Source organism: Hemiscyllium ocellatum, chromosome 44, assembly GCF_020745735.1.
Source record: "Hemiscyllium ocellatum isolate sHemOce1 chromosome 44, sHemOce1.pat.X.cur, whole genome shotgun sequence".
In the NCBI taxonomy this organism is placed as follows: domain Eukaryota; kingdom Metazoa; phylum Chordata; class Chondrichthyes; order Orectolobiformes; family Hemiscylliidae; genus Hemiscyllium; species Hemiscyllium ocellatum.
This window is the reverse complement of record NC_083444.1, coordinates 73811-91324: the sequence shown is the minus strand read 5'-3', so window position 1 is coordinate 91324 and position 17514 is coordinate 73811. Positions and strand designations below refer to the sequence as shown.

General features: G+C 41.1%; 1 protein-coding gene across 1 annotated transcript; it reads left to right on the top strand.

Moving 5' to 3' along the window:
• The first annotated feature begins 11287 nt into the window (after positions 1 to 11287).
• Positions 11288 to 16661, top strand: LOC132835184 (ceramide-1-phosphate transfer protein-like). The gene is made up of 2 exons (XM_060854549.1): positions 11288 to 11454; positions 16136 to 16661. Exons 1-2 carry the CDS (start codon positions 11288 to 11290, stop codon positions 16659 to 16661), a joined length of 693 nt encoding a protein of 230 aa, XP_060710532.1.
• Positions 16662 to 17514: the final 853 nt, after the last annotated feature.

Below are 17514 nucleotides of genomic sequence, written 5' to 3'. Positions count from 1 at the left end.
CAGATGAGTTTTTACAACAACCCTTGGGCTGAATTTAAATATTACCAGCCGCAGTGGTGGGACTTGAACGCGTCTTTCCAAGGCATTGGCTTGGGGTCTCTAGAAGTCCAGAGACATTACCACTACACTGCCACCCCACCACTAGGTGAATTGAATTATTGCATCTTTACATCTGCAGAACCATCAGAAGGAAAATTTCAGCCGAGGCTGTCAAGCAGCTGCCTATGGTCAGAAAAGTCAAAACTCAAGTAAAAACAGTGGTGTAAAAATTCTGCAGGTCTGGCACCCTCTGGAGGGTGAAATGGGATTGCAGTTCCTGTCGAATGTAACCCCACCAAATGCTGTTATTTCAGATTTCCAGCATTGCAGAATTTTGCTTTAATTAAAACAAGTTTATTTATGTACTTCGCATGCTTTTATTCATATGTGAATCCCCAATACTCTGTAATATCATATCTATCTTCAAAAGAGTTTTCCATGTGCCAGTATTATGTTACAGCACGTTAATGCTGTAGGCAGACATTCCCTTGTTAAAATTCTAGTGTGTTCAGTTGATGATTGCTGGAAGGAAAATGGGACTTTGGAATCTCTTTATTTGCAGTGATAGACAAAACACTGATTAAACATTTCACAAGAGGGAACAAAGGTTTTACTTTGAAAGTCGTCAGTAGAAGGAGCAGTGAGAAGATGGAACATGGTCTGACAGCGGTTAAAGTCTGCAAACCTGATTAAAAATCTCCCCAAAATGAATAAGGAGGGAATGAGATGCAGCAAAGGAAAGATCCTCCGGTTTCTGCCACTTGTAGTAGTCCTCCTATTGCTTATCTACCTAACTAGCTTTAACCTTCGTAAGTATAAAGGATTATCCACGTATGCGTTGGGGACTGTACGTATATGTCATTTGTTCATTGTTTTATGTTCCCACTTTCCATGGAAGTCTGTGTTTTTGAGGATCATAGATATGGACAGGAAAATGTTGGTTCAGTTTGTTAATGAACTGCCTGGAGAAATTAGTTGGAAAGTTCAGATGGCTGGGTTATCTTGCCAAACAGTGCTCTTCAGAGTAATTAGGAGTTGAACTAGGTTGTCATAAGAGCCACCGCAGCTAAGGAAATGTGCAGGATACTGATCTATCCCTTCCTTTGTAGGTAGCCCCTCAGGATCGAGGATGACTTTTTTCCAGTTGGTGGTGGGTATCCCGTTAATCTAATCTGAATTCACCAGGCCCTGATATAGAAGGGATCGGTGGTTTTCACTGATATGGGTGGGTAGGATGCTTTGGTTATATTCAATTGCTCCATCAAGCATGTGAATGATTCCTTATTGGTTGAAGTGTTCTACCTTCAATATTATCCACATCATAATAAGGAGTAGCATGAGAGAACAGTACTGTTTCCAATGGGAAAGCCTCTCAGTGCCCAGCTCATGAACTCTTGCACAATATCATGCAGTTTTCATGACCGCAATCATTCCTTAACCTTGCAATTTGTTTATCGCTATCACCAGGAGCATTGAAGTAGTTAGCTATTCTTCAAATTCAATTTATGCCTCATTTACGCAAGACTCACTATCAGGTTTCTGAGGCTGCTGCCTACAGCACTGACCAATCAGACATTTTTGACAGGGTATTCAGATATTCTGTATACTTACAATGGTGTACATGAAATGGACATGTTAAAGCAGCACTTCAAATATCCGGTGATGAGGTATATCACCCAAGTCCCCCAGAACTTTGGTTGCACAACTTAACCATTCTTCAAGACATATAAAAGAGGAAGAAATCAAGTGGCTTGAAAATCTGTTTTATTAACAGCTACCGATTCTGGGTATTCTCATTTTTACTGAATCATTTATGACATCAGTATGATCCTGATTCCATCTCAACTCACTTGGGAATGGGTCATAGGATGTACATAGCAGCATACCACTATTGCTTGTGATTTGTCTGCGATTCTCTTGGGAATTGAAATATTCACCATTGTTTCATTGAACAGAATGTCCCTATGATACACAGCCATTTTAGTTTTGAACAAAATGTCAAATGCAAAGGATGTGAATTGACATAGGTACAACGGAGCAAATGAGTGTCCTACTCAGCATTTGGTTTTGCCTCCCTGGAAAAACAAAGTTCAGTAATGCCAGACCACAAGGGGTTAATGAGATGTTCCTTTTGCTTGCTAAGACCTTACAGAGTCTACAGTACAGAAATGGCCTTTCTGCCTATTGAGTGTTTACTGTTAACAAAACAGATATCCAATCATTTTAATCCCAATTTCCAGCATTTGGCTGATAGCTTTGTATATCTTGGCATTACAAGTAGATATCTATATGTTGTGAGGGTTTTTGCTTCTACCACCCTTACAGGCAGTGAGTTCAAGGTTGAAAGGTTTTTCCTCACATCCCTCTAAACCTTCTGTTACTTACCTTAAACATATGCTCACTGGTCATTGATCTCTTCACTAAGAGAAAAGTTTTTTCCTGTCTACTCTGCCTATGCCTCCCCACCATAATTTTGTACGTCTCAATCACATCTCCTCTCCATGTCCTTTGCTCCAAGGAAGATAACTGCAGTCTATCCAATCTCATTTTAAAAGTAAAACTCACCCATCCAAGTAACATGCTAGTAAATCATCTTCAATCCCCTTTCTTCAGGTTTTTTTTTACACTTCTTCACAGGAGTCATTAATTTCAAAATTAATCTTGGTTACTGCTTAAAGCCAACAGAATCAACAGACCAGGTTTGAATTGTCTAGAACACAAATAGAACATAGAAAAGTACAGCACAGAACAGACCCTTCGGCCCACGATATTTTGCCAAAGATTAATCCTAATGTAAAATAAAATAACCTAGCGTACACACCCCTCAATTCACTGCTGTCCAGGTGTATGTCCAGCACTCGCTTAAATGTCCCCAAAGACTCTGCTTCCACCACCATTGGCAACACATTCCACGCATTCACAACTCTCTGCGTAAAGAACCTTCCTCGGATGTCTCCTCTATACCTTTCTCCTAATATCTTAAAACTATGACCTCTCGTGTTAGTCAATCCTGCCCTGGAGAAAAGTCACTGGCTATTGATTCTATCCATGCCTCTCATTATCTTGTACACCTCGATCAGGTCTCCTCTCTTCCTCCTTCTCTCCAGAGAGAAAAGTTCGAGCTTAGTCAACCTCTCTTCATAAGACAAGCCCTTCAGTCCAGGCAGCATCCTGGTAAACCTTCTTTGCACCCTCTCCAAAGCTTCTGTATCTTTCCTATAGTAGGGCGACAAAAACTCGACAAAATATTCCAAGTGTGGTATCACCAGGGACTTGTAGAGCTGTAGCAAAACCTCGTAGCTCTTAAACCCGGTCCCCCTGTTAATGAAAGCCAAAACACCATAGCTTTCTTAATAACCTTATCCGCTTGAGTGGCAACTTTGAGGGATCTATGCACTTGAACACCAAGATCCTGCTGTTCCTCCACACTGCCAAGAATCCTGTCTTTAATCCTATATTCAGCATTCAAGGTCGACCTTCCAAAATGTATCACTTCACATTTATCCAGGTTGAACTCCATCTGCCATTTCTCAGCCAAACTCTGCATCCTGTCTATGTCATGCTGTAGCCTGCAATAACCCTCGATACTATCAACAGCATCTCCAACCTTTGTGTCATCTGCAAATTTACTAACCTACCCCTCAATCTCCTCATCCAAGTCATTTATAAAAACTGCAAAGAGCAGAGGCCCAAGAACAGAGCTCTGCAGCACACCACTCAACACTCACCTCCAGGCAGAATACTTCCCATCTACAACCACTCTCTGCCTTCTGTCAGCCAATCAATTCTGAATCCAGACTGCCAAATCTCCCTGTATCCCATACCTCCTGACTGTATGAATAAGCCTACCATGGGGAACCTTATCAAATGCCTTGCTGAAGTCCATGTACACCACATCCACTGCTCGACCTGTCTTGTCACCTTCTCAAAGAACTCAATAAGAATAGTTAGGCATGATCTGCCCCTCACAAAGCCATGCTGACTGCCTTTAATCGCGCTATGCTTTTCCAAATAGTCATAAATCCTATCCCTCAGAATACTTTCCAAAACCTTGCTGACCACAGACTGACTGGTCTGTAATTGCCAGGGATTTCCCTATTATCTTTCTTGAAAAGAGGAACAACATTCACCTCCCTCTAATCCTCTGGTATGATTCCCGTGGAGAGTGAGGAAGCAAAGATCTTTACCAGCGGCTTAGCAATCTCCTTTCTCGCTTCCTGGAGAAATCTAGGATAAATCTGGTCTGGCCCTGGGGACTTATCAATCTTAATGTTTGCTAAAATTTCCATCAACTTCATCAATCTTGATCTGTTCAAGTCTGTTTCCCAGCTCCTCAAAGTTCTTATTCACAACAAGGTCCCTTTCCTTAGTGAAAACCGAAGCAAAAAATTCATTTAGGGCTTCCCATATCTACTCAGACTCTACGAGTTCCCTATGCTATTCCTGACTGGTCCTATCTTCTCCCTGATCATTCTCTTATTCCCCACATATGAGTAAAATTCCTTTGGGTTCTCCTTAATCCTTCCTGCCAAGCCTTTGTTATGCCCCCTTTTTTTTTAGATTACTTACAGTGTGGAAACAGGCTCTTTGGCCCAACAAGTCCACACTGATCCGCCGAAGCGCAATCCACCCATACCCCCACATTTATCCATTTACCTAACACTACGGGCAATTTAGCATGGCCAATTCACCTGACCTGCACATCTTTGGACTGTGGCAAGAAACCGGAGCACCCGGAGGAAACCCACGCAGACACAGGGAGAACGTGCAAACTCCACACAGTCAGTCGCCTGAGTCGGGAATTGAACCCGGGTCTCCGGCGCTGTGAGGCAGCAGTGCTAATCACTGTGCCACCGTGCCGCCCTTCTGGCCCTCCTCAGTCCATTTCTGAGCTCCTTTGTAGCAAGCGTGTAATCATCTAAAGCTGTGCTAGATCCTTGTTTCCTCCACCTTACGTAAGCTGCCTTCTTCCTTTTGATGAGAAGCTCCTCTGTTCTCATCATCCAAGGCTCCTTAATCTTAGCCCTTCTTAGCTGTCTCAGAGGAACAAATTCGTGCATCACTCGCAACAACTGCTCCTTAAACAGTCTCCACATGTCTGCTGTGCCCTTCCTGTGGAACAATTGCTCCCAGTCTATACTTCCCAACTCCTGTCTGATAGTGTCATAGTTTCCTTTTCCCCAATTAAATATCTTGGTAACTGCTCCTTTCCCTCTCCAAGGCTATGGTAAATGTGAGGCAGTTGTGGTCACTGTCACCAAAGTGTTCTCCCACTGCGAGATCTGACACCTGTCTTGGCTCATTGCCAAGCACTAAATCCAAAATAACCTCTCCTCTCATTGTCGTGTCTACATACTGAGTAAGTAAACCCTCCAGAACACACCTGACAAAAATGGCTCCATCCGAACCATTTGCATTAAGGAAGTTCCAGTCGATATTGGGAAAGTTGAAGTCACCCATAACAACAACCCTGCTACATCTGCATTTTTCCAAACTCTGTCGGCCTATCAGTTCTTCAATCTCTCAACTGCTATTAGAGGGTCTGTAGAAAACCTCCAGTGAGGTGGCTGCTCCCTTGCTGTTCCTAACTTCCACCCATACTGACTCAGTAGATTCCCTCCTCTTTTTCCACCCTCGCTGTTCTTTTTAAACTTTCTAAACCCTGGAACATTTAGCAACCATTCCTGCCCTTGTGAAACCCACGTCTCCGTTATGGCCACAACATCATAGTCCCAAGTACTGATCCATGCTCTAAGATCATCACTCTTATTTCTCACACTCCTTGCGTTAAAGCAGACACACTCTAACCGATTCCTTTGTTTCATCACGTGAGAAAACTTCTCGATAGATTCGCTACATCCTGTCACTGCCCCATCTACAACTACCCACCACTCAGATATGTAGCTCTGATTCCCACCTCCCCGCCAAACTAGTTTAAACCCTCCCAAACCACATGACCAAATCTCCCACCCAGGACATTTGTACCCCTTCAGTTCAGGTGCAATCTATCCTTCATGTACAGGTCCCAACTTCCCCAGAAGGTATCCCAATGGTCTACAAATCTGAAGCCCTCCCTCCTGCACTAGCGCACAGCCACATGTTAAGCTGCACTCGCTGCCTGTTCCTCACCTCACAATCTTGTGGCATCGGTAGCAAACCTGACATCACTACTCTACTCGTCCTGCTCTTTAGCTTCCAACCTAGCTCTCTGTAGATACTTTTCAGATTCTCAATCCCTTTTCTGGCTATATCGTTGTTTAGTCATGCTCCTAGTTCTTATGTTCACGAGTGAAAATAACAGGATTTTTTCAGGCTTCAGGTACTTTTAGTGCAGAGAGATAGAAACACCACAGTGTAGAAACTTCTCCTACTCTATTGTAAAGCCCTAAGCTATTCCCTTGCCCAGGAGCCAATCAGAGAGCTGTTGTCAAGCTGATGACATTTGACAGGTGAAAGTGAGGATTGCAGATGCTGGAGATCAGAGTCAAGATTAGAGTGACACTGATGTTGTTTGACACCCAAACACAAACCAATGAGCTACCTATTGCTGGCTGAATCTCACTTTGTGTGCACAGTGATGCCATGTCATTTTAATCATACCTACCCCCATTACTTCCAAAGCAACAGCGTAAACACAACACATAATGAGTTCCAGTAACTTGTTTTTAAAAGTGCAATAATTCTCTCCTTTTGTCCTTGGTTTTAAAAAACAACCCTTTTCCCATTTTAGCTCACAATAAAAAAATAAGAAAATGAAAAGCTGTGGTTTCTACAGTGGTCTGTGACTTGCAACAGGGCTGGCAGGAAGTAGTGACCTCATTTATCTGTTGTTTCTGCTCTTCTAGATGGTAGACGTTGTATATTTGTAAAGGAAACTTGATTGCCAAGATGTTATTACTTTGAAATATCTGTTCCAGATTCCTACAGCCATTAATGAACATGCTGTTACCTTTCAAGGAGATCTTCAGAATGCCTTTGATTTGTTTTCTTTGTCCTCCTGGAACATTGGCCTTTTGAGAGTTGAGAACTGGAGCTGGTGGGGGGCAGCTGAGTATTGTGTCCAATTCATGGTGATTGATGTTGCAACTATTTTTCCTGTATGCTTGTGGAGCTGGCTTTAAAAAGGATGCAATGTTTGTGTGATGTTCCCGATTCTCACTGAAGAATGTTCTGGAAATTTTATGATTTTTCTAGTATTTTAATATGTCACTGACACACAGTGCAAGTCTCACTGCAGGACAGGAATGCAGTGAGGACAACTACTCCACATTTCAGGGCTGATGTTAAGTGCTTGATATCAAACACTCGCTGCTGAAGTTGTAGAAGGCAGATGTGACTCAGCAGTTCCTTTGTCAACTGGTGGCCTTTTGAGAGACTGGTTGCCTATGGACGAAAAGTGCGTGATTGCTTCCAGACTCTTCACCTTAACATATAGGAGGTTGACTAGATATGCGTGTGAAACTGTGCGTACTTGACACCAGTTCTATCCAGATTGCATTAAACACCAATATCCAACAACTGTATTTTTAGAATTTTGTTGTTTCCTGCAGCCCAATCTCATCAGGTAAATACTCAGAAATCAGAGACTGAAATCCAGGAAAATGAGTATTATAAAAACAAGGTAAGATTGACAGTGAACCCCATCCCCCCAATAATATCATACCTATATTCCCAATGTCAGTATATGTCTGTATGTTGTTGATGATGTTCTGCATTTGTTGAAGAGGGTGTTTTACTCAGAAAGGGGACTCTTACATGCTAGCAGGGAACTGTAGAATTATGCTCAAGGATCATTTAAATCTAAAATAAATCCATATCTTAAGTAGATTTTCTGTATGGAGTTTGCACATTCTCCCTGTGTCTGCATGGGTTTCCTCCAGGTGCTTCGGTTTGCTCCCACATTCCAAGATGTTTAGGTTGGGGTGAATTGGCCATGCTAAATTGTCCATAGTATTCAGGGATGTGTAGGTTAGATGCATTAGTCAGGATAAATGTAGAGTAATAGGGTAGAAGAATGGGCCTGGCTGGGATACTCTTCACAGGGTCAGAGTGGACTTGTTGGGCCAAATGGCCTGTTTCCACACTGTAGGATTCTACGATTCTAGGCTATGAAAATGGAAAGTGCTGAAATTCATTCTTAATGGAAAAGAAATGAAAATGCTGGAAAACTTGAATAGAACCTTGGTTAGTTGACACTGAGGAGTACTGTGCACTGTTCTAATCTCCTCATTATGGAGAAGGTATAGATATATGGGCATAAAATACAAAGCTGATTTACGAGATGAGGAAAGATTTCACTGGTTGCATTGTTTTCCATAAAGCTCGTGGCAGTCTTTAAAATAAGATGGTAGCAAAGAACAGAAGAATATAGTCCTAGAGTGGGAATAGGTTGAAGCTGTCTGTAGCATAAACAGTGACGGAATAACTTCAATCTGAGCTCTTAAATTCTGTAATATTTTGCACCAATCGGCTAAATGAAAGCAAATCTATACTTGAGCTCTATATAAACCCGTCCTAGTGCCAGCTCGGTTTGAACCATTCTTCTTCTTAACATTACTCAACACAAATCAAATTATCTCTGGGAAGTTCCAATTGACCACTAGTCTTCAAGGGAGAGAATTTCCAACGTCCACTATTTTCTGTGAGAAGAAATCCCTGCTGATTTCACTCCAGAGTAGACTGTCTGTAATTTTAATATTTCTGAACCCTTGGCCTCTCCAATCAGATGAAATAATTTGTCTGTACATATCATATTAAATTACATTGTCATTTTAACCTTTTGATTAGTTTACCTCTCAATTTTATAAACTCACAATTTAATTTTCTTAATCCCTGGATCATTCTGGTGTAACTGTGCCATCCCTCTTCAGTGGCCAATATGTTCTACCTGAGGTCAATGAAGTCATAGAATCCGAGAACACAGAGACAGACCCTTTGGCCCAAAATGATCCATGCCAACCAAAATGTCTGTCCATGTTAACCTCATTTTCCCTGCATTTGGCCCATATCCTTCTAATCCTTTCCTATCATGTATTTATCCAAATGTTTTTTAAATGTTGTTAATGTACCCACCTTAACCACTTCTGCGGCAGTTCATTCTGTATGTGTATCACCCTCTGTGTAAAAACGTTCCCTTTTATTCCTTCCCCTCTAACTTTAAACTGATGCCCTCTAGTCTGTAATTCCCCAACCCTGAGAAAAAGAAAAGTGTATTCACTCAATCCATGCTCTCATGACATTATACACCTCTATAAGGAACCCCTTAGTCTCCTAGCCTTGAAAGAAAAAAATCCTAGTTTGTCCAACCTTTCCCTATAACTCAGACCATTGAGTCCTGGTAACATCCTTGTAAATTTCTTCTGCACTCTTTCCAGTTTAATAACATCCTTCCTATAACAAGGTGGCAAAAACTGAACACAATATCCAAGTGTGACTTCACCAATGTTCTGTACCACTGCCACATAACTTCCCACTTCTATACTAAATGCCCTGACTGATGAAGGCCAGAGTGCCAAAAGACTACTTCACTGCCTTGTCTACCTGTGACTCTACTTTCAGAGAAACGTGCACTTGAACCTCAGGATCCTCCTGTTCCACTACACACCTTAAGGTCCTACTATTCACCATGAAACTCCTATGTTGATTTGACTTTCCAAAAAGCAAAACCTCACACTTAACTATGTTAAACTCCATTTGCCATTTCGTAGCCCACTTCCCCAGCTGATCAAGGTCCTGCTGCAAATTCTGATAACTTTCCTCACTGTCCATGATACCCCTGTTTTTTAGTGTCATCAGCAAACTTACTAATCATGCCTTGTACATTTTCATCCAAATCATTGGTATAAATAACAAGCAGTAATGGGCCCAGCAGTGACTGCTGAGGCACTCCACTTATCACAGGCCTCCAATCTGACAAGAATCCTTCCATTATTGTCTTCTGCTTCCTACTATCAAGCCAATTGTGTATCCAAATTGGCAGTTCACCCTGGATTCCATGGAATCTAACCTTCCAAAACAGCCTCTTATGTGGAAGGCCTTACTTAAATCCGTATAGACTACATATACTACTCTGCCATTGTCAACCTTCCTGGTCACTTCATCAAAGAATGCTAACACATTTGTGAGGCATGATCTCCCACTTACAAAGTGATGCTGACTATTCCTAATCAAACCCTGTCTTTCCAAATGCATGTATTATATATCTTATTTAAGAATTTTCTCAAGTTACTTATCGACCACAGATGTTAAGAAGTAAATACTGTACCTAGATATGGGAGGTATTTAGGTATGTACCTAGGTATGGTTCAGTGTAGTTTATGTAACTAGCACAACTTTCAACACCTTTAAATAGCAGCCCCTAACCCTAACCCTATTCCTATAAATACAATTCTTAGAGTCTTTAGCAATTTGGAAAATCTTATTCCTGAGGAAACTGTTGACATACCCTGCCTATACTTTTAATGAGACATTAAACCAAATTTTTCTGCCCTGTCAAGTTGACATGCAAGATCCCAGGGAATTTGCAAAAGGCAGTATCCTGGCCACATTCGCATTTCAATCAACATAATTAAGTTCAGTGATTGATTTTGCTCCCATTTAAACAGAAGTTGCTGCGCCATAGTCCCCACATTGCAAACTTTAAAAATGTCCTTGTAAAGTGAAAGGAGCTATTATTTAAAATTTGTATTTGATTTTTCATTCAGGTTACAAAATGCAGAATTAAGTGACCTGGGCATGCAGTGCATTGTGAGGCTTGCCAGTGTGACTGTATCTATAATACTGATATGCAGCAAGCCTATACTCTGCAATTCCTACACCAAAGCACTACAGGGAAAGGCAGCATTAAGAGACATAACAGACAAAGAGAAGCGAAGAAAGGAACAGTCAAAATAGATAATACAGTTGTTAACTTTATAAGTATTAAGTTTAATTAACTTCGGGAGAAGATTTGTAGCTCGGGTGCTCGTTGTTGTGGTTCTATTTGCCGAGCTGGGAATTTGTGTTACAGACATTTCATCCCCTATTTTGGTGACATCCTCAGTGCTTGGGAGTCTCCTGTGAAGCGCTTCTGTGATGTTTCCTCTGGCATTTATAGTGGTTTGTCTCTGCCGCTTCCGGTTGTCAGTTCCAGCTGTCCGTTGCAGTGGCCGGTATATTGGGTCCAGGTTGATGTGCTTATTGATTGAATCTGTTTAACTAATTTAATAGCCTGTTCTTGTTTTTGCATAACTTTGAATGGGGTCAGCACATGAATGCTTCAAAGTTAATGAATTCCGTGGATAAAAATCACAGAGAGAAGTGTGACAACAGCAATTTCCAAATCAATCGAGTCCAAGCTGCATTCCAAGCTTCTTTGACAAAGCATGAAGATATTTTACTTAAAAGCTATCTTGAAGGATGGACAGAACTCCAAAAGTAAGCAAACAAAATATTAATCAAATCATCTTAATTTGACAGCACAGGTGAAGTTGGCAAAACAAAGGTAAGTATTGAGAGAAATATATGTAAATGCATGGAATACGTTGCTAGCGGTGGTGGTGGAAGCAGAGTCATTAGGGACATTTAAGTGACTGCTGGACATGCACATGGACAGCAGTGAATTGAGGTTTCATAGGTTAGGTTATTTTATTTTACATTAGGATTAATCCTCTGCACAACATCATGGGCCAAAGGGCCTGTTCTGTGCTGTACTTTTCTATGTTCTATAAAGGAGAATAGTTTATGTCAGTGTAGATAGATCACAGGACAAATATCTGGATGTTGAGACCAGAATATCTGTGAGATGTAAGTGAAGAAAAATGACTGAAGGATGCTGGACAACAACAAAAAAATGTGTTCTGGAGTTTGGATACAGGGAATTGGGGAACTATTGGAGCTTGGAGGGAACTAGGTGAAGGGAATATGAAAAGGTCATGAGACCTTGTGTATGATAGGTCCTGACCTACTGTGTTTTTGATGAACTGAAGCTCATAAAGGCTGAGGCATCCAAACAATCTAGGAGATTTTAAAAAAACTTAAATTGTGAATGATGAGGTATGAACAAGGATGTCAACAGTGAAGCAGGACAGATATTGCAATGCAATTGGTATATTGTGAAAGGTAAGGAAACAGTCTTTACTACTCCTAATTATGGGAGTAATATGGTAGCATGAGTTAACAACTGGTTAACATACAGGGAACAAGACAGTTGGGGTTAATGGATCTTTCTAGAGTTTGGAAAGACATAACTCATGGAGTTCCACAAAGTTCAGTCCTAGAGGTCCAATTATTTACTATTTATATTAATGATTTGGAGGAGAGGGCAGAGTGTAATGTATCCAACTTTGTTGACAAAAATAGATGGGAGGGCATGTTGTAATAGGACATAAAGAATCTGCAAGGATATGTGGAAATGTTGAGTAAATGGGCAAAAACTTAACAGTTGGAGTTTAATGTAGGAAATTATAAGATTAGGCACTTTGGGAGGAAGAATTAAAAGACAGACTATTATTTAAACAGAGATAGACTCCAGGAAATTGGAACACAAATAGATTTGGGTTGTCCTTTGCATGGAATACAAAAAGTTGCCAGGTGTAGCATGCAATTAAGAAAGCAAATGGAATTTTGGCCCTCATTGCTGGGAATTAGAGTTTAAAAGTAGGCAAGACTTGTTTCAAATGTACAGGGTATTGGTGAGACCACATCTGGAGTATTGCATTGTTTTAACCTCTGTATTTAAGAAAGGATGCACTGGCACTGGAGGCAATTTTAAAAAAATGATTCACTGGCCTGGTTCCTAGGATGAAGGAGTTGGATTTATTAAGAATGGCTAAACACATTAGGCCTTTGTTTATTAGAGTTCAGAAGAATGAGGGGGTGATCTCATTGAAATGTTAAATATTCTGAGGTGTCTGAACAGGTTAGATTTTGAGGCACTGCTGCCTCACAGCGCCAGGGGCCTGGGTTCAATTCCCGCCTCAGGCGACTGACTGTGTGGAGTTTGCACGTTCTCCCCGTGTCTGCGTGGGTTTCCTCCGGGTGCTCCGGTTTCCTCCCACAGTCCAAAGATGTGCGGGTCAGGTCAATTGGCCATGCTAAATTGCCCCTAGTGTTAGGTAAGGGGTATATGTAGGGGTATGGGTGGGTTGCGCTTCGGCGGGTCGGTGTGGACTTGTTGGGCCGAAGGGCCTGTTTCCACACTGTAAGTAATCTAAAAAAAAAGATGTTTCCATTAATGAGGGAAGCTCAAACTAGGAAACATAGCAATAAGTCACTTACCTAAAATTGAGATGAAAAATAATTTGTCCTCCCAGAGTTTTGTCTGGAATTGTCTGCCCCAGAGAAGTGTGAAGGTTAAATCATGGAAGTATTTAAAATGAAATAGGTAGATACTTGAAATCTCAAGGAGGTAAGAACTATAAGAAGCTGAATGGAAAGAGGAATTAAATCCTGGGAGAGATCAGCCATAACCTTACAGAATGGCAGAGCAGGCATGAAGGCCTTTTCCCATTTCCTGTGTTCTGTGAAATATAAGGGTACATGAACGTTGAATCAAGTAGTAACATTTTAATAATCACAAACCATGTCATGTAGAAAAATGTCCAAGAGATACTTTACTGGGGTGTGATTTGCCAAAACGATGACACTGAGCCATAGAACAGAACAGGAAACCAAAGGGTTGCTCAAAGTGAAGATTTGAAAGGATTTCTTAAAAAACAAAGGGTAAGGTTATCGAGAGAATTCTCGAGTTTGGAGCTTAAACAATTGATGGTGTAGCTAATAATCATGAGGAAAGAGAAATGAGGATTTAAGCCTCTTAAGGCTAAAGTTGGAGAAATATACAGTTCTCAGAAGTTTATAGGGCAGAAAGAGCTTACAAAGACATGGAGGAGTAAAGCATGGTGATTTTTGAGCCTAAGGATGAATTGTAGCTTTGTCAACCTCGTACTGTAGTCATTTGTGTGTCAAGGAGTGATACCGGAATGAGGGCTGGCAGAAGATAGCATTATTTTGTATCTAACCTTGTGCTGTATCTGTCCTGCCAGCACATGATATGGATAGTATAGAGGGAGCTGTTCTTTCAGTTTAACAGAGTAGAGGAAGCTTAACTCCATACTGTACTTGCTTTGGGAATATTTGATGGGATATATGGCCTGCAGAGTTTTGGATTAACTAAGGGAGGCATATCTGTAAACATTGGAATAGTCAAATCTTAAGGTAATAAATGTAAATGAAAGAGAGCAGGTTTGGAGACAGGATTTATTACAGAATGACAGTGTGTGATCTTGGTGATGGATTGAACCCTCCGCAGGGTTAAATATTGATCTAAAAGGTTGTTAGCAATCTGGCTGAGATAGGACAAAGAATTAATTGGTGGAATGGGAATTTTTGACAGAGGCTAAAGAAAATGACTTTGCTTTTTTCTAAATGGATATTTAACATCTTTCAGGACATGTTCCATTTTTTTAAAGGGAAATTTCTTACTTTTGGGAGTATTTAAACCCTCAGTTTGACTGGTTATGAAAATCAATTGAGTCCTTTGCTGACACAGACAAATTATTGTTGAAACCACAGACACCCAGAAAAGCTAAGCTATTACAGTATAAAAACAGGCTACTGGTCCAGTACAGTCAGCTTCTGTATGTCAAATGTCAAATCTAAACCACCCACTTAGTTTGTTGACTTCAGTCTTTTGTAATCCAGTCCACCCATTTTTGCCTAAATTTTGTTAAAGATGATAGAGGGGAGGGTGGTGGATAATAACGGCAATTAATATTTCACTGTCTGTGATGATTACACATACGATAGTGTTAAAGCAGTTTTAGCTCATGGAATAACTTTCCATTAATCTAAATGTTTGTGAAGATGATCCAAAAGAACCAACTTATTCTTTGGATAACCCCAAATAAAGGTAAATATTCATGTACGATGTGAAATTAGATTAGATTCCCTACAGTGTGAAAATAGGCCCTTTGGCCCAACAAGTCCACATTGACCTTCTGAAGAGCAACCCTCCCAGACCCATTCCCCTACATTTACCTCTGACTAATGCACCAAACACTATGGGCAATTTAGCATGGCCAATTCACCTAACCTGCACATCTTTGGACTGTGAGAGGAAACCAGAGCACCCGGAGGAAACGCACGCAGACATGGAGAGAATGTGGAAACTCCACACAGACAGTTACCCAAGATGGGAATTGAACCCGGATCCCTGGCGTTGTGAGGCAGCAGTGCTAACCACTGTGCCACCCTCTACATAATACATGAATATAAATACATAAAAAGAATTACTGAAGGGTAGATCCACATTAAAAACACCCCAAGTTTGCATAAACTGGCATGAGTAATACTTCATAGCTTGACCCAGAGAATGTTGTTCAGCCGTGCAGAAGCATCGAACTCTCGTGATGGACCTGTCTTGCACATATTTGTGGAGAAGAGGGTAGAGGAAGTTTTACTGTCATTTTAAAATTATAGAGAGTGAGTGACAGTGTTGAGGGAGCTTCACTTCCAATTTAAAAGAATAGAGGCAGCTTTACTTTGATTCTAACCTGTGTTTTATCTGTCAAGTGGGAGTGTTTAATGGGGACAGTGTTGAGGACAGTTTACTTGCAATTTAGAAGAGTGATCAGAGCTTTACTTTGTAGCTGACACCGTGCTGTCTCTCTCCCTGGAGTGTTTGATGGGGAGACAGTGTAGACTGAGCTTTACTCTGAATCTAATCCCATGCTGTCCATGTCCTGGGAGTGTTTGATGGGGACAGTGTAGAGTGAGCTTTACTTTTAAAAAAGTAGAAGTTGCTTGCTCTGTATTGAACTCTGTGCTATATCTGTTGTGGTTCTGTTCGCCGAGCTGGGAATTTGTGTTGCTATATCTGTTCTGGGAGTGTTTGATGGGAAACACTAGATAAAACAAGGAAGGATTAATTATGCAGTAATTGATTCTTGAGTAAGAGATGTGATTGTGGCACGTTGTTAGCAAGGAGTTTTATTTGTCTGTTTTCATTTTCCAGCACTAGGCATTGGCAATGGTTTAATCGTTGTCACATGACTTGTCTCCAGAGCGAATATGATGAAGCCTATTGTTCCTGAAACACAATCTGGTTTGTTTTCAGATTTATCGACGCACTTGGCACCATATTTGGATTTATATCGGAAGAAGTTACCAGCAAAATAGGAATACTCATTGAGCATCAGCAGGGAGTGCATGGAAAGGAATACATCTCCATGAGGTCCATGATAAATTATGAATTAACAAATAATGTGGTTAATTTTCATGAACTTCCCAGAGACCGTCTGCAATCCGGCTGCCGCACTTTACTCCGTCTCCACCGAGCACTGCGGTGGCTGCAGCTCTTCCTTGATAACATAAGGACCAGCTCTGAGAATGACTCAATGTCCATCAGTTGCGCAGAAGCCTATGAACAGTCCCTTGCTAAATATCACAGCTGGATTATACGAAAAGCTGCTGGGATTGCATTCCTCGCCCTTCCAGCACGGACAGAGTTCCTTCAGATACTGTGTCTGGAAGGCAGCAAGGAGACCAAAGACAAACTTTGGAGTGCTGTGAATTTGATTGAGAGAGTTTATAATGTTACACAAGTAATGTATGCACAGTATAATATGCTTGAATTACCTTAGAGTAAAAGAACTTTGCCAATCAACAAGGAGACTAGTTTCCATCAATAGAATTCCTCTAGATTGCCTTCAAGGGGGCAATAAAATGTTGCATTTCAAAAGAAAGGTTGTGTTTTATATAATGAACCATTTATTAAAAATATTCAATAATTTTAACTCTAATGCGCAGCATTAAGATAGTGAGCGCTGAAAGCTGTATGCTGGAGAAGGAGTGAGAAGTGGAATTGAAATGGTCACTATCGATTTTAATTCCCCTTCCCACTCCCTTGATATGTCTGTCCTCCGCCTCCTCCATTGCCACAGCGAATCATTCCGCAAATTGGAGGAATAACACCTCCCTTCACTTCCAGCTACCAACCAGATTCATTTCTCCCATTGACCAACCAGGTTGTACCCACCACCTGTGTTTACCTATCACTACCTCACCATTCTGACCCTCTCCCCACTCAAAACCTTCCCCTCTATCTGCAACTCCCCTTATCCTCACCTCTATTCCCGAAGAGTTATACCTGAACCGTTGACTTCTCCACCTCCTGATGCTGCCTGCTTGCTGTGTTGTTCAAGCCTCCCGCTTGTTTACTTTGAATTCCGAGCATCTGTGGTTTTCTTTGTCTGTGTGAGTTACTTAGGACTGAGTGAATCTATTATGGTTAGTACAGTTATGAAGGATCAACCTGATTGATTTTGTTTTACAAGATTCACTGAAACCAATGATAGAACATAGAACGTTACAGAGCAGTACAGGCCCTTCGCTCTTGATGTAGTGCTGACCTGTGAAACCAACCTGAAGCCCTTCTAACCTTCACTATTCCATTATCATCCATATGTTTACCTAATGCCTATTTAAATGCTCTTA